The 22874-nt window shown below is 41.8% G+C and overlaps 1 protein-coding gene across 2 annotated transcripts in view; it reads left to right on the forward strand.

Moving 5' to 3' along the window:
* Positions 1 to 22874, forward strand: part of DNAJC16 (DnaJ heat shock protein family (Hsp40) member C16) — a 31943-nt gene continuing 9069 nt past the window's right edge. Inside the window, exons 1-8 of one of the 2 annotated variants that reach the window (XM_036350664.1) lie at positions 1 to 134; positions 2084 to 2268; positions 6607 to 6673; positions 7886 to 8216; positions 10090 to 10274; positions 12812 to 12916; positions 13625 to 13783; positions 22386 to 22516. In XM_036350664.1, coding sequence (XP_036206557.1) covers positions 2102 to 2268; positions 6607 to 6673; positions 7886 to 8216; positions 10090 to 10274; positions 12812 to 12916; positions 13625 to 13783; positions 22386 to 22516 — 1145 coding nt within the window. In that variant the 5' untranslated portion in view covers positions 1 to 134; positions 2084 to 2101. The remainder of the gene's footprint in view (positions 135 to 2083; positions 2269 to 6606; positions 6674 to 7885; positions 8217 to 10089; positions 10275 to 12811; positions 12917 to 13624; positions 13784 to 22385; positions 22517 to 22874) is intronic. The other variant, XM_036350667.1, reaches the window with a different exon arrangement.

Below are 22874 nucleotides of genomic sequence, written 5' to 3' on the forward strand. Positions count from 1 at the left end.
TCCCTTCAGGCTGGTCCCTCTCCCTCTTCCCCTCCCCAGGCCCCGGCGATCGCTGCTGTGGACCAGAGCCTCCTGGCCAGCGGACATCACTGGACCTTGGACTCTGCAGCCCTTGAGGCCAGTGCCCTTTCCCGGTAACTCCTTCCCGGCGTGACGCGCGGAGCGGCGGACGCGGCGGGGCCGGGCAGGCTCGGGAATTTCCCTTCAGTCTCCCTCTTCGTTGCGGGTCCCTGCTGGGCCTGGGGGGGCACCGGGAGCCGACCGGGCCCAGCCCAGGGCTCTCGGCGGGCAGCGGAGGAGGCGACCGTCTCCTGGAGGGTGGCGACCTCCGGCGGGGGCCCGAGGCGTTGCTCCGACTCCGAGCGCGTCTGCGGAGCGGCTGCCTGGTTTAGGGGCTATGGCCCAAGGGCGGCAGCCTGCCTACCTGTTGGGCAGATGGTTTCCTGCCCGGAGGCCGGCACCGGCCCGCTGTCTGCAAAAGGACCCCACGGCCCCCGCCACTTGGGCCTTCTGTCTGGAGGCGACCGACACAGTTGAATAAGGCCTGATTGCACAGCACGACAGCAAAAGAATGATAGATAACAAGTACCGCTGATGGACTTGACCCTGTGCCCCGTAAATACTTCACATACGTTTAACTCCCAGGTTGATCCTTTCGAGACTGTCTTCTCCGCCCCCATGTTTTGGATAAGGACACTGAGGCTTCACCAGTTTAAGTGATTTGCCCAAGGTCATGACGTGGTGGAGGTTGGGTCCCGGTCTTAGGCTGATCCCAGGCCCATGCGCTTACCCAGTAGCTACATCCCCATCCGGACTCTTCGCGGGCTGTGCGTGTCTTGAAGGACAGACTAGGTTACAGGTTGCCTGATCGAGGAAGACATTGTTTTCCCATTTTATTCAGCATGCGTGCAGTCCTCAACGTCGGCCATCGGGTTAGTCAATGTTGTGCGGACTCTCAGGCAGCATTTAGACTTCTAGCTGTCAGAATCCACAGCTGTTAGAGCTTTCGCTCACCCTCTCAAGAAAGGTGCCACCATAGACACTTGAACCTTAAAACTTAGTTTATGAGAAGTCGGGATAAATATGGCCCTTGGGAAGCCTTTGTATGATATCCCCAAGATCGCAATCCTGGAGTGCAAGTGTCGGTGCAATACAGCAGTACCGCTGTATTAACCAGCCAGGATTATTCCAGAAACCCTGGGTGAATTCAGTCACTACACTCACCAGAGATGGAGCTTTAATATTTGAGAACCATGTCTGGCCTACAGCCTTGGGTATTAATTTCCCTTCACGTGGAAAACTAAATTTTGTCTCCCTACTTTTTCTCCAATGGAAGTGAAAACGTTGAGCATTTCCTGAGGTTTCCATTTATTGCTAACGATCAAATTAAAGAGCAGCTTCATTTTTTTGTTGTTCTAATGGGCTTGGTGAGAAAGAACAGAATTGGAGCATATTTAAATCATAATTGCGCCATTTTTTTAAGAGTGTTTCACTTTTGTATTTGTACTTCCTAACTCCCAAGGATGCCACAACTCTCTCATTTGGTGATTTTGCACATGGTATATCTGATCGTTTCATGAATTTATTTATCATATACACTAAGTGGGGTATTCTTATGCCTCATATTTTAAGTTTACACTATTATTGTCAAAATAAGTGAAACAGTGTATTTGAGATGTAGTCACCTTGATTTTCATATACATCTTCCCACATTTGCTTATCATTTCTTCATCTTATTCATTTTTAGTCATTTCTAACGCTTTTTTAATCCAAGGATTCTGGAGAGTTGCTACTCTTATTGCTCATCTTTTCATCTATAATTGTTCTATAATAATTCTTATTTGTAATGTATAAGTACCGCGCGCTAACCGATTGCGCCACTGGAGCTCCATTCTTATTTGTAATGTAAATAGTTGTGAGGTTGTTGACTTTTTTTAAATGTAAGTCAAACAGCGTGACACTTTTCCTGCAAAATATCTTTTCTTTGTTTTGTTTTTCATCTCTATGTCTTATACCTTGACCTAAAAAGGAAGACTGTCCAGGTTTCTACCACTGAAACTTGTTGCCTCTTCAATTATTTCAGCTCTGGAAAGGAAGAGAAATGGAAGTGAAAAAGTTGAGCATTTCCTGGCAGTTCTTGATAGTTCTGGTTCTGATCCTGCAAATTCTGTCTGCGTTGGCTTTTGACCCGTACAGAGTCCTAGGGGTCACTCGAAGAGCCAGTCAGGCTGATATTAAAAAGGCTTATAAGAAGCTCGTCCGGAAATGGTAGGTGAAACAAAGAAATAGTTTAATATAAGGTTAGCAGTTTTAGCAGGAAAATGAAGCCTAACTTCCGATTAGCTTTTATTTGTCTCTGTGTTCAATAAATATATAACATATATCTGTCTAAAATATTTTATTTGGGAGGTCTAATGTTCATGTTTTTCTATAATTTTAGTAATGTGACCCAAAGCCTGTGTTACTGTGAAACCCCCTTAGTTGCCCTAGATACCATTAGCATATTTAATATTAAGTAGGAGGGAACTTTAATGTTTAAAATATATATGTACTCAACAATGGATAAGCTACCTTCCCATGATGTTATTCATAAAGTAACTCCTCATGCGTGTCATTGTTAAAGGCAACACCATTCAATCCTAATTTCTAGATTATTATTTTTTAAGCTTTCAAACTATTTTAGAATAAGAGCTTTTTGCCCTCAATTTTTTAAATGAATATTCGGGGATTAAGTTTGTTATTTTATAGAAAAATCAGAATTTTACCTGTAGATACTATATATGCTAGAGAATATACACATGTTTATGAATTAGCAGAATAGCAAGAAATTTAAAACTTATTTTGGACAGACAGCATCAGTTTCTTCCACTAATACTAATATTGTGGACTTGCCTAAGTAGAAATGCTGGATTAGATAGCTGGAAGGGAACAGCAGGAGGGAAAGAACATGGGAGGCTACAGCTGGGTGAACCAGGCATAAGAACAGGAGGAAGGTTGGGATGGGAGCCGTCACTGAGCACCTACATGCTAGGCTCCAAGTTCTATGTTTATCTCATTTAAACCTTATAATTACACTTTGAGGGAGGGTTTTGCTGTCCCAGTTTTATGGGTTAATTCTGTATTACCTCTGGCTTCCATAGTTTGACCTTCTGCACCAACAGGTAGTTTATTGCTTTTTTTTTTTTTAATCACTTACCTATCTGGGCAGAAGTAAGAGTGAGTAAGTCAGTGTTTGGGTGGGAAGGAAGTCAGGCAGGAGCAAAATTGCAACATGCAGATGGCATTGCAGGCTGTGTGTGACTGCTGACACCATCATTCTTCAATGAAACATGTATCTTAGTTTTAAACTGGTTGCAATACAGTAAAAGATAGTTTTAAAATACAATGTTTTGAATGGATATTTTAGACCTTATTATCCATATCATGAAGAATCCAGACGCCGAAACTGGTTTGGCTCAGTGGATAGAGCATCGGCCTGCGGACTGAAGGGTCCCAGGTTCGATTCCGGTCAGGGGCATGTACCTGGGTTGCGGGCACATCCCCAGTAGGAGATGTGCAGGAGGCAGCTGATCGATGTCTCTCTCTCATCGATGTTTCTGACTCTCTATCTCTCTCCCTTCCTCTCTGTAAAAAATCAATAAAATATATTTAAAAAAAAAAAAAAAAGAATCCAGAATCGGTTACTAAAAAACACAGTCTCTAATTATGCATGGGCTCTTTTCAGGGACCCTTCACAGTAAAGTTGGTTTTGACATCACTTCAAACTCTTGCCTTTTTATGTTTAAAGCAAAATTTATAAATCTGCAATGAACTCATAAGGTACTCACATTCTTTTGTACAGGACATGGCCTTTGGCAGCATTTTAGAAGCAGAAATGGCCCTGGCCGGTATGGCTCAGTGGATAGAGTGTCGGCCTGTGGACTGAAGGGTCCCCGGTTCGATCCCGGTCAAGGGCATGTACCTGGGTTGCCGGCACATCCCCAGTAGGGGGGGTGCAGGAGGCAGCTGATTGATGTTTCTCTCTCATCGACGTTTCTAACTTTCTATCCCTCTCCCTTCCTCTCTGTAAAAAATCAATAAAATATATTTTAAAAAAAAAGAAGCAGAAATGATCGCTTTCGTATGTAAGACCTATTAAAACATACAGTTTTGACTTTGCTGTCTTCAAAGCTGAAAAGAGTATTATATTAATTAAATGAGTTATATGATTCTCTTCCTTAATTAGATTCTCTTTAGGAGTAATTCATCGCCATAGAAATATATAGAGTATCATCCAGTGAAAGACTAAAATTTTACTTTACCTTGGATTTTCGCTGTACTATTTTCTGCTAAATTTTGGCTATGGCAGTGTTTTATCGCTGAAATAGTCTGTCTCCTTTTGTAACGGTTTCATATGCACTGAAAAATAGTAGTGTTTTCTCAAAATGAACTATAGCAGGGGGATGTGGTTAATTGCTGAATTGGATTTGTAGCCTTCCTCTCCTATGTTTTATAATAGTGTTGCTTAGACTTCTCAAGAGTGAGCCCCTTGCTTCGTGAAACCATTTGAAATTACTTTTTTTCCTCAGGAAAACTGTCTGTCTTCCAATAAAGAAGTTTTATCATAGGTACTTTTATTTTGTCATCTACATTGGCAAAATAAACAATTCCTCCCACTCCAAAGAAAAGAGTTACAGAGAACAGGTTACAGAACGTGAGAGTAGAGGAACACACAATTTGATTTGAAGCAAAGGGGTATAACATGGCCAGTCACCTGAACAGTAGATTTCTCTAATACTTTACTGTATTACTTTTAATGTTTATTTTCACTATTTTTCGTATTTTTTAATTTTTAATTACAGTTGTCATTCAAACTATATTACTCTTTCTACCTTTGTTTTTATTCCCTTAGAGGTAGCTAGACCACCTGTAGATGCCAAGTACAGTATATTCTTCCCTTTGAAATGTAAAGGATGTGTATATATTGCAGTTTGTGAAATGTTTCATGCACTGAAAATAGCATTGAACAGCACTTTCCTAGAGTTGAAGTTATCTTTTTCTAACTGTTGTCAACATTGTGCTGTCTCCCTGTGTTTAGAAAAATATTCCTTATAAGCTGAAGCTGTCCTGCAGTTCCCTCTGTTGCAGGATCTGTGGTTTTAACCCAGCTGCCCTCACAGCTCTCTTTGGTTCAGTCTCTTTAAAAGTCCCTTCCCACCCTTCCCCCTACAGAGATCTGTCTGTTAAATCTTTATTTGTATGATCGCATAACTTTTATCTTGTCAGCCCCTAGCCTGAGTTTGAATATTTAAAGCACTTTTTTTTGTCATCCAGAAACATGCTGCAAAACCATCACCTTGTTTCCTTAAGTCATACTATTTTCTTTTTCTTTTCAAATCCTTTATTGTTTAAAGTATTACATATGTCTCCTTTTTCATACTATTTTCATTATACCAGCTGAGATTTTCCCCATTAATATTCATAACAAGTATTATTAGGGAGTGATGTCCAAATTCAACAACCAACCATTTGTAGTTTCTTTATTTTTACTGAAATCAGAATGTGTAGTATAATTCATTAAAAATATGTTCCTGCTAGAATAAGTTGGTCAAGTTGCAAATTGTTTTTATCCTGATATACTTGGTGCTGTTTTTAGTAGTCATTTGCTTCCCAGTGGGTGTTCTCTTTCCAGAACCTTGTCTAGAGGAAATTTACTAGAAGTTAGCAGAAGTGATTACATAAAGAATAAGGCCTGCAATAGAGTTTCAATAAAATGAACACTGAAAAATTAAACACTGATTTAGATCTTAGGGGGTTCTAAGGACATTAAACCCAGCCCCTACTTTCCAGGACTTTAAACCCCTCAAAGCTGAAATTGGTATAAACACAAGCAGATTACATAATAAGATATGACCACAAGATGGATAATTGCTGGCTGTGTATAATAGCAAACAAATAGTTGTTCCAATATTAGTTGAAATCATTTTGTTTCTTAAACTGTAGACTTTGCTCACATCTTAAAACGTGGCCTTGAGAACATTATCTATTTGCAGGTAAAAGGCCTGCGTAGGTAGAATGATAACCAGAGTAATAGTAAAAACGAAAATGAGCTCATTTGAACATAGCAGCAAGATGCTATTTGAAACATGGTTGCTACTAAACAAATTCATGTTGCATCCTTAAAGCTATCTCCTCTGTCTAACTGAGAAGAAATTGATATCATTGATACCGTTCTAGCTTTGGGATGAAATGCCGCCATCGGAAAAGAAGTTGGTTCTTACAGATAAGTGACTTTAGCGTGAACCAGCGTTAGCCGTGTTGGGGAGCACTGTAAAGGCACACATGTTTCCCACCTTTCCTAGAAAATGCTGCAGGACTGTCTCCTGTTGCACGTTGAAACCGTGCCCGGCTGAAATACTTTGGGAAGAAATTGCCTGTTTTAAAGTTGCATTTTTTTAATAGTCATGTGAAGCAGCTGATTGCTTCTGCCATTCATTTTTAAGAAACTGTCCTAACAAAATAGCCTTCCACTTGCCTCTGAGCTAGGGAACCTTGTGGACAAGGATGTTAATTGACCGTATGTGAAACATTAAGCCCATTCTCACCGCCTGCCCTTTTGTGTTTCAGGCATCCTGACAAAAACAAACATCCTCAAGCAGAAGACAAGTTCATTGAAATTAGCAAGGCTTACGAGGTATTGTGTCAAACTTTGGGATGCATCTATTAGCTCCTACAAAGCATGTCTAACTGTGTAATAAAGTCTTCTCAGACAGGGCATATTCCCTATGCCCTTGACCCAGTTTCTAGATGATGGTAGAGAGACCATATTTGGCCACATCCAGTGTCAGAACTAGTACCTGAGCACTTAAGCTTTTTTTAAAAAAATGGCCTAACCTGGCCGGTGTGACTCAGTGGTTGAGCATCACCCTATAAACCAGGAAGGAGGTAATGGTTTGATTCCTAGTCAGGGCACATGCCCAGGTTGCAGGCTCGAGCCCCAGTGTGGGGTGTGCAGGAGGCAGCCAATCAGTGATTCTCTCTCATCATTGATTTTCTATCTCCCTCTCCCTTCCTCTCTGAAATCAGTAAAAATACTTTAAAAATAAAAATTAATAGTAAATTGCCTATTTTAAAGGCTTTAATTAGAACTGTAGGATTACCGTGAAGGTATATCTCTATTTCCTCCTTAGAAACTTACATGATGTACTCTGTTGGCAGCACATATTCTAGAAACTTAAAGAACTACAGACCAATTTGCCTGTAGTTATTAATGTGACACAAGGTTGCAAATACATTTAAACACAAGATTTTCAACAGTTTTCTAACATGTCAGCGTAAGTAGTGTGTCCGGGAGACACAAAAGATAAGCTTCCCGCTTTGGGCAGGGTAATGCTCTTCACCACACAGCCCCGCTCCTGGAATGACTTCATCCTAAAGCGGGGTCTCAAATTTCAGACGTCAAAGTTATTTCTAAGTAAAACAAAGTCGGCCAACACACAAGACACTGAGCTCAGTCTGGGGTTACTTTTTGGTGTCCAGCTTTTCATATTTTGGTTTGAACCATTCCAATTTAGTGCCGTGACCTAGTCAATTTTCTTGTGGTTGAGCCCTGGTGGCAACATTATGTTAAGTTTTATTTGTTTTACTGATGTGCTTAGTATTATGATAGTTCAAAAGTCTTTAAATCCAAGATGAACATGAGTAAGTGACTGGAGTAATTTGGTCTTGAAATACTTAATGTTTCTATTGAGAGAATGTTCTGGATGTAGAGTGACTGATTTAGAATATCTAATCATGTCATATCTACATTTATTTTCTTCTCATATCTTCCAAGCTGCTTACAGGAACATTCTTTGGGTAAACTTTTTTTTGTTCCATAGATTTCTTTTTTTTCCTTTCTTTATAGATTCTTTCCCATGAAGAAAAGAGATCTGAATATGATATCTACGGACAGGGTAGAGAGAACCAGGACCACCAGAAGCAGCAAGAGCATCGCTTCCGCCAGTTCCCAGGAAATTTTTATTTTGAGGAATCGTTCATGCACTTCCCCTTTGGTTCTGAGCATCAGGAGCCCATTGATGAGAGACATTTATTGCACTTTTCATATTATGTGAATAAAGTGGTTCCCGATAGCTTCAAGAGACCCTACCTCATTAAGATCACCTCAGATTGGTGCTTTACCTGTATCCACATAGAGCCTGTTTGGAAAGAAGTAGTCGAAGAACTAGAAGGATTGGGTAAGATAATTTTATTCACTGGAAGATGTTTATATGGGAGAACGTAACTTTCTAAATCTTGAGTTTTATGGGATGTTGGGGAGAATGAACGGTATGGTTTCTCTTCACAAGTTCATGGTGACTAGTATTTTCCAAGGACACATTTTCAGGGGAAATGAATCAGCCAATTTCACTTTGCATTATTAATTTGAAGCTTTACCTATATAGTCTTCTAACATCTAGCTGGGGCCTAATACATAGGAGAAGCTTAAAAATGATTGGTGAACAAAGCAGCCCTCAAGCATCACTGTCAAGGCTGGTAGGATTTTCAGATTATTCGTATGGTATTTGTGATTTCATTCTGTATATTAATTCGCTAGGGCTGCCATAACAAAATACCACATAAACAACGGAAATTTATTTTCTCACAGTTCTCAAGATTAGAAAGTCCAGGATCGAGGTGTTGGCAGGGTTGGTTTTTTCTGCAGTCTCTCTCCTTGGCTTGCAGATGGTGCCCTTCCCCTTGTGTGTTCACATGGCATCTCTGTATGTGTGCATGGTCTGGTGTGTCTCTTTTTCTGTGTACTAAACTTTTTATAAGGACACCTGTCGTATTGGGTTAGGGCCCACCCTTAGAAGGCCCCATTTTAACTTCAGTACGTCTTTAAAGGCCCACTCTCCAAATACATTCACATTCGGAAGTCCTGGGTGTTAGGGTCTTGCAAGGGGTGGGGTGAGGGACACAATTCAGCCCATAACATCAATGGTAATGCGTTACCATTCTCGATCGCAGGTTAGTCTTTCCTTTGTTTATCGTTACCACTTAGTGCCAGGAAAACCTTAGTGATCCAGGGAGGATATTTATTTTAATAACTCCGTAAAGTTAGAATTATTGAACTAAATATGTGTGTGTGTGTCTCTGTGTGTATGTGTGTGTGTCTGTGAAAGAGAGAGAGAGAGAGAGAGAGAGAGCGAGAGCGCGCGCAAACCTATTTTAAGTAACTAAAAAGGGACAGACTCAGCCTGAGGGGTATGTTTCTCTGGAGAGGCCATGCGCTGTAAAACCATTGGTTCATTTCTTCTAAAACAGACATTTCAACCTGTCGTTCAGAAGCACTCAGATACTCAGATTCGCCAAAATGCTTTCCTGAGATTGAATATTAAATGACAGTTTTTTTGTTAAGTGCCTGATATATAGGAAGCACTTAATAAATTAACCTTAGAAAATTTCTGATTAACTAGGTTTTCTAGCTTACCAAAGTTAAATTTTTGAAAGCGCCCATTTTATAAGCTTCTTTTAAAAATCTTCCTGAAATGTATTAGTCTACTTTCTTCAATTCAATGACCGTCAAGCACCAACTTTTTACTTATTCTTTTGAAAGGTGATTAGGAGTTGGCTGGGCAGGAAGCGGGGGAGTAACATTAGGGCAGAAGGAACAGTGCCAGCAGGGCAACGTTCTCAGAAGAGCCAGCAGCAGCAGGGTGTGACTGGGTGTAGGTAAGGGGGGAGGAGGGGGGCGCAGGAAGAGCTGGGAGCCAGGTAGTAAGGAGCCTTACATTCCAGGCTAAGGAAGCTGGACTTCATTTTTTAATGTGTAATAAAGCCAAGAAAAGTTTTTATATAGAGGAGTGACCTAATCAGTCCTACTCTATAGAAAGCTAACTGTTAAAGCTACGTGAAGGACAGGTTACAGAACGGGAGAGCAGAGGAAAGGAGGTTACAGCCCTGACGAGGCGGCAACCACTGGCCTGAACTAAGGCAGAAGGAATAGAGAGAAGGACAAGTGTCAGATACCCCCTTCTGCTAGGTCATCATTTCACACCAAAAAATTAATAAGCATTTCTTCCACTGCCAGGGACAAAAGGCGTCATGTAGGTCCCCCATACTTTTCAGGTATAGGGATCGGCGTGGTCCATGCTGGGTACGAGAGGCGCCTGGCCCGTCACCTGGGAGCACACAGCACACCCTCTATCGTCGGAGTCATAAACGGAAAAGTCTCCTTCTTCCATAACGCGGTTGTCCCAGAGAACCTGCGGCAGTTTGTAGAGAATCTTCTTCCAGGGAACTTGGTGGAGAAAGTAAGTACCTGGCTGAGCAGCAGTTGGCGAGGTGCCTGGGACTGACTGCTGGCTGCCCGGGCTCTACCTGTGGTCACTTGAGCAGGGCAAGCGACGTGTTAATTAATGTATCATTCACACCAGGTATTTTCCACGGCGTCTGTCAGAGACTGAAATTGAACAGGTGAAGTAGAGAGACACAGAGCTCCTCCCCGTTAATAACCACTGTGCAGTTTTACGGTCCTAGGACTCTGAGCCTAAAATGACAGTGATTCTTATTCCCTAAGCCAGTGGTCGGCCAACTGCAGCTCGTGAGCCACTTGCGGCTCTTTGGCCCCTTGAGTGTGGCTCTTCCACAAAATACCACGTGCGGGCGCACACGTACAGTGCGATTGAAACTTCGTGGCCCATGCGCAGAAGTCGGTATTTTGTGGAAGAGCCACACTCAAGGGGCCAAAGAGCCACATGTGGCTTGCGAGCTGCAGTTTGCCGACCACTGCCCTAAGCAAAAGGTTGGACCACAACATATAAGATAAAGGATTTCTTTCCGACTCATCGCCTTGTTCCACTGAAGATACTTTTCTTATGAGACTATTCAAATTAAGCTCCGTCTAATTGTAGATTTAATGACCATATCTATAGAAAATACCAGATTCCATGAACACAAGTATTATTTTTGGAACTTCCAGAACATATAGTGATGCAACAGTATGATGAAATTTCACATACAGGGGGTTGAGCTAAAGAAGCCAGGCACAAAGAGTTCATACTAGTTTATGGTTTTTATATTTAAGAAGCATTTTCCCCCCAGTCTCTTAAGTTAGGGATCAGAGGAACTAGAACAGGATTCTTGTTTTACTTTAAATGATTTGTTCCTTTAACAATACCAGGGAAAGTGAACATGCAGACATTTCCATCAAATTTCTTCCTGCACGGTTCATTGTCTGTCCTGCAGGATCATTACCTGCAGGAGGAATACTTGGTGGAATTATCTGGAAAGGAAGTTGTCAGAGAGCACGGTAGGCTCCTGAAACCATGATGCGTTGTCCTGCTAGTTCCTCCAGCCTTTACATAGCATCTGTTCTATGCCTGGCACTGGGACAAGTGTTGAGGATAATTTTCAAGTTCACAGTCTAGTGGGTGCTTTTTTCCCTCCGGTATACTAGAGCTGGGAAAGCCTTCCTGGCAGAAATGACCCTGTTCTGTATTTACCAGGTGAGGAGAGGGAAGTAGGGAATGAGTTCCAGGCAGACAGCAGTCCAGGACAGGAACAGCCTGCTTTGCATGAAGTAAGCATCAGTGAATGGGAGAGGACTCCATTAGAGCATGAAGAGGAATCTTTACGGAACCTGGGCCTTGGCCGGCAGGTGATGGAGCCATTGAGCAATGAGGAGAAATGATCAGATTGGGGTTTTATAGAGATCATTCTAGAAGCAGAGTGAAAAGATACTTTTATAAATTATTAACATATTTCTAGATAGAAATTTAATTATGCTTTTAATTTGTTCTCTCAGGATTATTTTAAAGCATAAACAGGGAAACACAAAAGTAGCAATTCAGATGGCAATAAATGAAATTATGTAACATAATTCTTGTTTATGTACATAAACAAGAGTATAGATGAGGTGGGCCCACTTATTTTTATCATCTGTTATGTTTTTGGATCCGTCTCAGCTGATAGGCCTCGCCCCCTTCCTTTACATGCCTTCTACTTTTTGTTTTGTTTCAAATATGGTTTTTTTTTTTACTTGAGAGAGAGGAAGAAAAAAGGAGAAACACCGATCAGTGCCTCCAGCACACCTACTGGGAGATCAAGCCTGCAACCCAGGCATGTGCCCTGTCCGGTAATCAAACCAGCGACCTTTTGGTGAATGGGACAATGCTCATCCAACTGGGCAACACTGGCCAGGGTTTCTACTTTTGGATACTAGACAGTGTACCTTTTACCTGTTGGGTCCTGGTATTGGGATGTCTTTATTTTCCAATAAATATCCCTGAGCTTTGTTCTGGGATGTGGTTAAGTTCCTTGGGAACAGTGGTCTTTTCAGGTCTTGTTTTAAATTTCTCTAATTGAGGACAGAGCAACATTTAGTCCAAAGCCAGTTTTGTGTCACCAAAATGGCAAAATCCCATGCTCTCTGAGTGATGAGAGTTTTGACTCTGGCTCAGGCCCACTTACTTTTATTTGAACTATTTTAAAAGACCAATTGGTGCATTATCTTCTGCATTAGATTAAGGTTAATAGATTAAGGTTAATTAAAAATTATTCTGTAATTAAGCAAGAACCAACTTTGAAAGCTCATTTTTTAAATATTATGGTCAGTAATTATTTTAGAAAAGATTATGCTTTCAGAGTTGGAACACATGAAAATATGAAATCAACATCTCTTTCTTTTTAATAGTTTTAGTCAAATGAAGACAAAAGCTTAGTTGCCTGCATTTCTTATTTTTTATAAAATATTTTACACATTTGGTTTTATGTAATTATCTGTTGATTGAATGATAGTACAGTGGTTGAAAATTCAATATTGAAATTAACATTCTCTTTTCAATTGAAGGTTACAAATAAAAATTATGTCCAATTCCTCTCTGGCTGGCAGCAAGAGAATAAACCACATGTCCTTCTGTTCGACAAAATGCCGGTTATACCACTGCCATTCAAGGTACTCTGTGTGCTGGGGTAATGTTTTCTCTTATTTCCTTGGGAAGAACTTGTAGCCTGAGTGTCCTTTTTGTAGGTAAAAGCTTATCCCATGAGAAATGTTCGAAGACTAGAAATTTGCCTTAAACACTGTGCACTGAGCAGCTCCTGATGCTATTGCAAGGCTGTGCTTTCCGCACACATGATACATTGAATCTTCAAAAAACCCCAATGACCTAGACATTATCCCTGCTTTATAGACCAAGATCCTGAAACTTCGAGTGGTTTATAACAACCCAAGGTCCCCTGGCAGTGTGGGGAGTATTGAGTCCCTTGAAGCCTGTCTGACTCCACACCTGCCCTCTCAGTGAGACCCTCGTCTACACTTCCAGCACACCTCTGGTTGTCACTGTGACACGAGATGGTCACTGCCATCTCACATAGTTGGGGTACAGGTAATTCCTCAAACACTCCCTGCCCCTCACCCAGTGTGCATCTCAATAAGATGATGATTTTTCTCTTTATGAAAGAAAAGAATTGTGTTGAGCTTTGTTGGTGCAGTTTTCATGCATGAACACCATAGAATTTCTACAAGTGTACAAGGGTGTAACAGCCCAAGTGGGGCCATACCATAAGCTAGTGTTCGTCTGATGTAAGAAGTCACACTTGATTTATAATTTACATGCTATGCTATTGACCTCATTTCTTCCTCTCTGTTATGCCCTAACAGCTGACTGCTTTTGCACACAGAGACAGTTTTTTATTTGGATATGTGTATGTCGGTTCGAGAGGCGCGGAAGAGATGACGGGGCAGTACAACGTCAACGTCTATGTTCCCACCATCTTGATCTTTAAAGAGTACATAAACAAGCCTACAGACGTCATCGAGGTATGTGAGAGCCAGCTGGTTTCAAGATTGCCCTCGCATTTTATCTCGGGCCTTCATGTAAACACTAAACAGCAAAACTGAGCAAAGCAGGTGAGGAGAAGAAACTAGCTTTTCACTTCTTCCTTCAGAGACACAGAATTTAAAAACAAGTTTGTTTTCCATCTGATTGGTACCCTTTTGCTCAAAAAATCATCTTTTTTAAAAAAATACGATTTTATTGATTTTTAGAGAGAGGAAGGGAAAGGGATAGAGAGATAGAAACCTCAGTGAGAGAAATATCATCAATCAGCTGCCTCCTGCACGCGCCCTACTGGGGATCAAGCCTGCAAACCAACCTGTGCCCTGACCGAAAATCTAACAGCAACCTCTTGGTTCATGGGATAAAGTTCAACCATTGAGCCACACCAGCTAGGCATCTAAAAATAATCTTTTGACAGAAAGTAGAATGGCAGTTGCCAGAAGCTGGGGGAGTAAGGAAAGGGGAGTTAGTGTGTGATGGGGACAGTTTCCATGTGGGAAGATGAAAAGGTTTGGGAGGTGGATGGTGGTGATGGTTGCAGAACAATGTGCAGATATGTAATGCCACAGAATTACACACTTGAAAATGGTTAAAATGGTAGGTTTTATGTTGTGTATATTTTACCACAAAAATCAAATGATAAACCTTTTCCCAAAAAATGGGCTAAGAATATGAACAAAATTCTGGGAAGAGATTCAAGTGACCAATAAATTCTTTTAAAAATTAAATCTCTTAAAAAAAATTAAATAAAAATTAAATCTCATTGCCCTGCCAGTGTTTCTCAGTGGTTTAGCATCGACCTATGAACCAGGAGATCATGGTTTGATTCCCATTCAGGGTACATGCCCAGGTTGCGTGCTTGATCCCCAATGTGGGACATGCAAGAGGCAGCTGGTCAGTGATTCTCTCTCATCATTGATGTTTCTTTCTCTCTCCCTTCCTTTCTGAAATCAATAAAAATCTATTTTTCTTAATTAAATCTCACTAATAATCAGAGAAAGGCAAATTTAACATTTTCTTCTCCCATCAAATTGTTAAAGATTTTCAAAATAAAAATACTCAGAAGTGTTGAGGGTAGAAAGAAACAGACACTCTTTAAAATTTTCAGAAAAGCAATTGGGTGGTAATGAATCAACTACCTAGATTCATTCATCAAGAGTACTCCTGATTCATGTCCCTGTTTGGGCGCCAAAAAAAAAAGTACTCCTGAGTCCCTGTCATATGCCAAACATTGCACTGCATGCGGGTATCCAGCCCCAAATAAAACCAACAGAATTCCTCGTCCTGTATTCTAGTGGGGACCACAGACAGCATAACATACTACTCTATTATGGTATTTTAGTGGTAAGTACTGAGGAGACAAATAATGCAGAAAAGAGGAATGTGGAGTGTTGGGGAAGAAAGTTTTCATTTTAAGGTAAGGTCATGCTTGAGTAAAGACCTAAGGGACATGGGATTACCTTTTAGGAATCTCTCCCAGGGGAATAGGAACTCAGAGAATTACATACAGAGATGTTAACACATTGTTTGCGGGTAGTTTTTATCACGCGCTAACAGGTGGCGCGGGCCATTTTTGCTAATTTTTTGCACAAATGGCAATGTTCAGTAAAATTACGATAACTTTAGTTTACGTATTTTATACATTACCCGCATTCTACCCCTAGTCTATAAAAAACGTATTAATATGTGTCCCACGCTCTACTACACTGGTAGAACGTATAAATACGTAAAACATATAAATATGTTTCCCGCATACAATGTGTTAAGTATCACTCATAATAGCAAAAATGAGGGGGAAATATAAATAACCAACAGCAGGATAATTATTAGTACATTTCAAGCAGGGACCTTATGTAGCCATTTAAAATGTCAATTCAAGAGTACGTAATGGCCCTAGCTGGTTTGGCTCAGTGGATAGAGCGTTGGCTGTGGACCAAAGAGCCCCAGGTTTGATTCCAGTCAAGGGCACATGCCTGGGTTGCTGGCTCTATCCCCAGTAGGGAGGCAGCCGATCAATGATTCTTTCATCATTGATGTTTCTATCTCTCCCTTCCCCTTCCCCTCTGAAATCAATAAACACATTTTTTTTAAAAAAAAGAATACTTAATTATGGGGATTATCTTCATAATAGAACATTAAAGAGCAAGCAGTATGCAAAATTGTATATTCAGTTTAAACACTGATCTCAAGTTTATAACATGAATGTGTGTGTGTGTGTGTGTGTGCATACACACAGGAAAAACTGGAAATAGGTGAAAACATTAGTAGTAGTTATCTCTTGATGGAAAAATTATGTTAATATTTGGATTTTCAAAAATCCCTATAATGCCCTAGCCAGTTTGGCACAGTGGATAGAGTGTTGACCTGTAGACTGAAGGGTCCCAGGTTCAATTCTGGTCAAGGGCACATGCCCAGGTTGTGGGCTCTATCCCCAGTGTGGGGTGTGCGGGAGGCAGCCGATCAGTGATTCTCTCTCATCATTGATGTTTCTGTCTCTCTCCCTCTCCCTCTCTGAAATCAATAAAAAAAAAAGTATATTAAAAATATGTATATAGATCAGTGATGGCGAACCTATGACACGTGTGTCATAGGTGACACGCGAACTCATTTTTTTGGTTGATTTTTCTTTGTTAAATGGCATTTAAATATATAAAATAAATATCAAAAATATAAATCTTTGTTTTACTATGGTTGCAAATATCAAAAAATTTCTATATGTGACACGGCACCAGAGTTAAGTTAGGGTTTTTCAAAATGCTGACACGCCGAGCTCAAAAGGTTCGCCATCGCTGATATAGATCCTCGGGTGATGATTTTTTTTAATTGTTTTTTAAAAAAAGAAATCCCTATAATGAACATGTATTCTTTTATGTTTTTTAATGTTATTTTTAAAAAATCAACAAGGACCTTTTGACCTTTTAAGGAAAAGAATGAGAAATTCTATTTACTGATTTGAGAGAGAGAGAAACATTGATTTGTTGTCCCACTTATTTATACACTCATTGGTTGCGTCTTAAATGTGTCCTGACCAGAGATTGAACCTGCAGCCTTGGCTTATTGGGACGATGCTCTAACCACTGAGATACTCAGCCAGGGCCAAGAAATTCTATAAAATTTTTATTTCATTCATTCAGTAATGAATGTAGTACTGCTATGTAATAAATACAGAGCCAGCTGTGACATCCAGAGTTAGGGAGGAGAGAGACCTAACGGCAATTCCTGTCCACTGTAGCAGACGTCTCACTTAGATGGGTGCCATGTGAACATGGAAGACAAGCACCTGAGACCGGGGGGAAAGGGGAAGGACAATACGTGGGAGGTGGATCGGAAGGAAAGAAGAACAGGTGTAGGAGGAAGGTAATGAATTCAGCTATGGACATAGTGAATTGGAACTGCCTATGGGAAGTCTAAGGAGAGATGTCCATCGGGCAATTGAATACAGGGATCTAGATCTTAGGATGAGCTGGGGCTAGAGTTTTGTAGGTCATCAGTGAATGGTTAGAAGCTGGAGTCCTGAGTATGGGGAGATCTCCAAGACATCGTATGTGAAGTAAGAGAAGGGGCCAAGGACAAAATCTGGACAACCACCAGCAAATGAAAACGGGTGCCTGATGGTGACTGAGAAGAAGCTGAGAGAGAGTAGCAAGAAAACAAATGCCATTGAAGGAAGAGGACAGAGGTCCTGTCAATCGAGGTTAATCTGTGAAGATTGCCTAAATTGCTTTTTAATAATAGCTTCTACTCTGCAGACTTGTTATTACTCCTTCCCCAGGGAAACTTGTAAACCAAATGCAGTTGCAAAATTACTGATACAGTGGATGCTTCACCAATTTGCTCTTTAAGGAGGTAAAAATGCGTGCTTAACATAAACCAAGTTCTCCCAACGATTGGTGGCTTAGTGTGATGCTAGAAGCACCAGTTATTTCGCGGGGCTCTAGTTAATGTGTGTTCATTGGGTGTACAGTATTTACAGCCACGTTGTCATTTACTCATGCTCCTGTTGATGGACATTCCCGTGCTGTAGGAGCAGCAATGCCATGACCAGGACATGAGTCCAGTGTGTCCTGAGCACAAGTTTCTCTACCACCACAGTTTTCAGAATGTGGTTCACAGACTCCAGGGTGGCGAGTCCCAAAGGCCCTTGAAGAAGCCTGTGAGATCAAAACTGTCTTCATAACCTTAGACATAATTTCTCCTCCTTTGGGTTGATGTTTGCACTGATGGTGCAAAAGCAGTGGGGGGTGAAACGACCAGCAGGTAACCAAGTGCGTAAACCCCGCCACCAGTGACCATGTTTTTCTTCCTAAGCCCTTTCCATAAAAACAAGCAAACAACACTCATTTTACGTCATAGCCTTGATGAAGCAGTAAGAAGTATTAACTTTATTAATAAACTAGAGGCCCGGTGCACGAAATTTATGCACGGGTAGGGACCCTAGGCTTGGCCGGTGATCAGGGCTGATCTGTGGGGAAATCGGCAAGGCAATAGAGGGGGCCCCCCAGTGGCACCAGCCATGGCTGGCCTGGGGCCTGCAGGCTGGGGGAAGCTCCTGCGTTGAGCATCTGCCCCCTGGTGGTCAGTGCGCCTCATAGCAACCAGTCGTTCCACCAGTCGTTCTGCTATTTGGTCAATTTACATATTAGGCTTTTATTATATAGGATAAATTGGCCCTTGAGTACACGTCTTTTGGTGTTTTTAATATTCTGTGTGATAAAATGGGAAGTTTGCATAAAACAGTCTGCTTGATGCCAAGTGCAAAGGTTGTCTTGAGGACAAGTGTCTGTGTGATTGTGATATTTGAACTAGAAGGAATTTTTCTACTTCATCCAAGTTTTTCAATTCAGTGAACTTCTTTTTTTAACTTTGTGACATAGGTAGCGATTCCTCCTTGACACACTGATAATGGTTATTTGAGTCTTCTCTTGTTTCCATGATTGGTTTTACCAGAGATTTGTCCATTTTATTAGCTCTCCCAAAGAACCAATTTTGGGTTTGTTAATTCTTCTGTTTCTTCTTTTTCTATAATTTTTGTTTCATTGATTTCCATTTTTACCTTTATTATACCCTTCTTTCTGTGTTTATCTTTTTGCTGTTCTTTTAAACTTCTTGAAACAGATATCTAATTCATTAATTTCTGTTATATTCATTTTAATATAACCCTCTAAGTACTACTTTTATCTGCATCTCAAAGTTTTGGTAAATAGTATTTTCATTAATCATTCAAGTTCAAAATATTTTTTAATATCTGATATATTTTCTTAGATCAGTAGGTTATTCAGTGTGTGCTTCTTTTTTTTTTTTTAAATATATATTTTTTATTGATTTTTTACAGAGAGGAAGGGAGAGAGGTAGAGAGTTAGAAACATCGATGAGAGAGAAACATCGATCAGCTGCCTCCTGCACATCCCCCACTGGGGAAGTGCCTGCAACCCAGGTACATGCCCTTGACCGGAATCGAACCTGGGACCCTTCAGTCCGCAGGCCGACGCTCTATCCGCTGAGCCAAACCGGCTTTGGCGAGTGTGTGCTTCTTAACATACAGGGATGTTCTGGTTCACATTTTATATTTTCTAGATTGTGGTCTGATAACCTGCAATATATGGGGTGGGCAAAAGTAGGTTTACAGTAGTTTGTATGGAAAAAATATACAAGAGTAAATAATATAAGAATAAACTCTGTTTTAGACACAGCTGATTCTCACAGCCACTTGGCCTGGAGGTCAAACCCTCCCTGGTATTAGCTACAACAATCAAGGCTTAACTACAAGACTGCGCACAAAGACCACTAGGGGGTGCACCAAGAAAGCATAACAAAATGCGGAGACAAAGAAACAGGACAAAATTGTCAATGGAAGATATAGAGTTCAGAACCACACTTTTAAGGTCTCAAGAACTGTTTAGAAGCCGCCGATAAACTTAATGAGATCTACAAGAAAACTAATGACACCCTCGATATTATGATGGGGAACCAACTAGAAATTAAGCATACACGGACTGAAATAACGAATATTATACAGACTCCCGACAGCAGACCAGAGGAGCGCAAGAATCAAGTCAATGATTTGAAATGCGAGGAAGCAAAAAACACCCAACCGGAGGGGCGGAATGAAAAAAGAATCCAAAAATGTGAGGATAGTGTAAGGAGCCTCTGGGACAGCTTCAAGCGCACCAACATCAGAATTATAGGGGTGCCAGAAGATGAGAGAGAGCAAGATATTGAAAACCTATTTGAAGAAATAATGACAGAAAACTTCCCCCACCTGGTGAAAGAAATGGACTTACAGGTCCAAGAAGCGCGGAGAACCCCAAACAAAAGGAATCCAAAGAGGACCACACCAAGACACATCATAATTAAAATGCCAAGAGCAAAAGACAAAGAGAGAATCTTAAAAGCAGCAAGAGAAAGAAACTCAGTTACCTACAAGGGAATACCCATACGACTGTCAGCTGATTTCTCAACAGAAACTTTGCAGGCCAGAAGGGAGTGGCAAGAAATATTCAAAGTGATGAATACCAAGAACCTACAACCAAGATTACTTTATCCAGCAAACTATCATTCAGTATTGAAGGTCAGATAAAGAGCTTCACAGATAAGGAAAAGCTAAAGGAGTTCATCACCACCAAACCAGGATTATATGAAATGCTGAAAGGTATCCTTTAAGAAGAGGAAGAGGAAGAAAAAGGTAAAGATACAAATTATGAACAACAAATATGCATCTATCAACAAGTGAATCTAAGAATCAAGTGAATAAATAATCTGATGAACAGAATGAACTGGTGATTATAATAGAATCAGGGACATAGAAAGGGAATGGACTGACTATTCTTGGGGGGGAAAGGGGTGTGGGAGATGCGGGAAGAGACTGGACAAAAATCGTGCACCTATGGATGAGGACAGTGGGTGGGGAGTGAGGGCGGAGGGTGGGGCGGGAACTGGGAGGAGGGGAGTTATGGGGGGAAAAAAGAGGAACAAATGTAATAATCTGAACAATAAAGATTTAATTAAAAAATAAATAAATAAATAAATAAAGTGAAAATGAGGCTTGCTTGCTTCAGTGATGGAGGACTCCAACGTTCCCCGCCTGCCGCTGCCGGCCTCTGAGCTCCTGAAGCAACAGCTCCAAAAAAAAATTAAAAAAAAAAAAAAATAAACTCTGTTTCATGTACATGCAACTGTAAAACTAATTTTGCGCCCCCCCCTCCCCTCCCCATATAATTTCAGTCCTTCAAAATGTATGAAAGCTACTAATAACAAAGTGGTCATACAATTTTGTAGTCTGACTTATATACTTAACTAGAGGCCCGATGTACAAAATTTCGTGGGCGGGGGTGGGGGGAGGGCGGGCGGGGAGTCCTTCAGCCCGGCCTGCACCCTCTCTCAGTCTGGGACCCCTTGCTCCTTACCGCCTGCCTGTAGTGGAGGTGGGAGAGGCTCCCACCACCACTGCTGCACTTGCCAGCGTCTGCCCCCTGGTGGTCATTCTGTCATTTGGTCAATTTGCATATTAGGGTTTTTTTATCTATATAATAAAAGCCTAAGCGACCGTTACAGCAGAACGACTGGTCCCTATGATGCGCACTGACCATCAGGGGGCAGACGCTCAATGCGGGAGCTTCCCCCAGTGGTCAGTGCACTCCCACAGGAGGAGCGCCGCTCAGCCAGAAGCCGGACTCACGGCTGGCGAGCGCAGCGGTGGTGGTGAGAGCCTCTCCCACCTCCACAGCAGCTCTAAGGAGCAGCAAACAGGCGGGCAGTGAGGAGCAAGGGGTCCCGGACTGCGAGAGGGTGCAGGCCAGACTGAGGGGACGCCTCCCTCCCGTCCCGCCCCCTCAGTGCACAAATTTTGTGCACCAGGCCTCTAGTATAGGATAAATTTGTTACTTTGGAGTTTAATTGTTCAGTTTGCTACAAATCTTAAATGAAAGTAAATTTGCCTAAAATGATTGGGTTTTTTAATCTGCCACCATAAAACAGTATACAGAGTTCGCCAGTGGAAGGAGCACATGGCTATCGTTTGACCTGAAATAACCATAGCATTGCCCCAACCCTGCATTGTTGAAGGTCACATGTTTAGTTGCTCAAACAGATCTTTCTTATTTTTTTATGTTACAACTAGAGGCCTGGTGCATGAAAATCGTGCACTTTGGGGTTCCCTCAGCCCGGCCTGTGTCTGAAAGGCCCGTCTGCACCCTCTCATAGTCCTGGACCCCTTGAGGGATGTCCGACTGCCGGCTTAGTCCAGGCCTAAGCCAGCAGTCAGACATCCTTTGCACTGTAGCAGAGGCGGGAGAGGCTCCTGCCACCACCACTGCGCTCACCAGCCCGGAGCCCGGCTTCTGGCTGAGCTACGCTTCCCCTATGGGAGCGCACTGACCACTAGGGGGCAACTCCTGCGCTGAGCATCTGCCCCTGGTGGTCAGTGCACGTCACAGCGACTGGTCATCCTCCGTTCGGTCACTTTGCATATTAGCCTTCAGTTATATAGGATAGCCAGGGTGAGCCACGTTTTTATTGAGTTATATGTAAAGCTCATTTGCAGTGAGAAAACTGAATAAAATCAACTATTTCTTGGTTTTCCTCTAGGCCCCACATACGAAGAAGGAGGTCATTAATGACTTCATCAGCCAAAACAAGTATCTATTAGCAACCAGGCTCACCAACCAGAAGTTGTTCCAGGAACTCTGCCCCGTGAAGCGGTCTCACCGACAGAGGAAGTAAGGCCGGGCTTTGCTCTGCTTGTCCTGGCAGTGGAGGGGCCACGGCACACTTTCCTACAGGCCATTCACACCTCCCCTGTGGCGGTTGGAGTTTATTCTTTATGTAGCAAATATTGACTGACAACGGTTAGAGCAGTGGGGTGTATTAATTCAGGGTCCCTTAGGACTAAGTTTTGGATGTGCCAGCCTGCCCTCGGGGTCAGAGAAGATTTCCCTGCCGTGTAACACTTCAGCCAAAACCTGAAGGATGAGTAGACTTCAGCCAGGTGTCAGGGATAGATGTTTCCTTAAAGAAGCATGGAGTACGAGAGAGTCACTATTCCCACAATAGTGGGGTGAGTCTTTGCGGGTCTCG

The sequence above is a fragment of the Myotis myotis genome, unplaced genomic scaffold (genome assembly GCF_014108235.1).
Source record: "Myotis myotis isolate mMyoMyo1 unplaced genomic scaffold, mMyoMyo1.p scaffold_m19_p_2, whole genome shotgun sequence".
In the NCBI taxonomy this organism is placed as follows: domain Eukaryota; kingdom Metazoa; phylum Chordata; class Mammalia; order Chiroptera; family Vespertilionidae; genus Myotis; species Myotis myotis.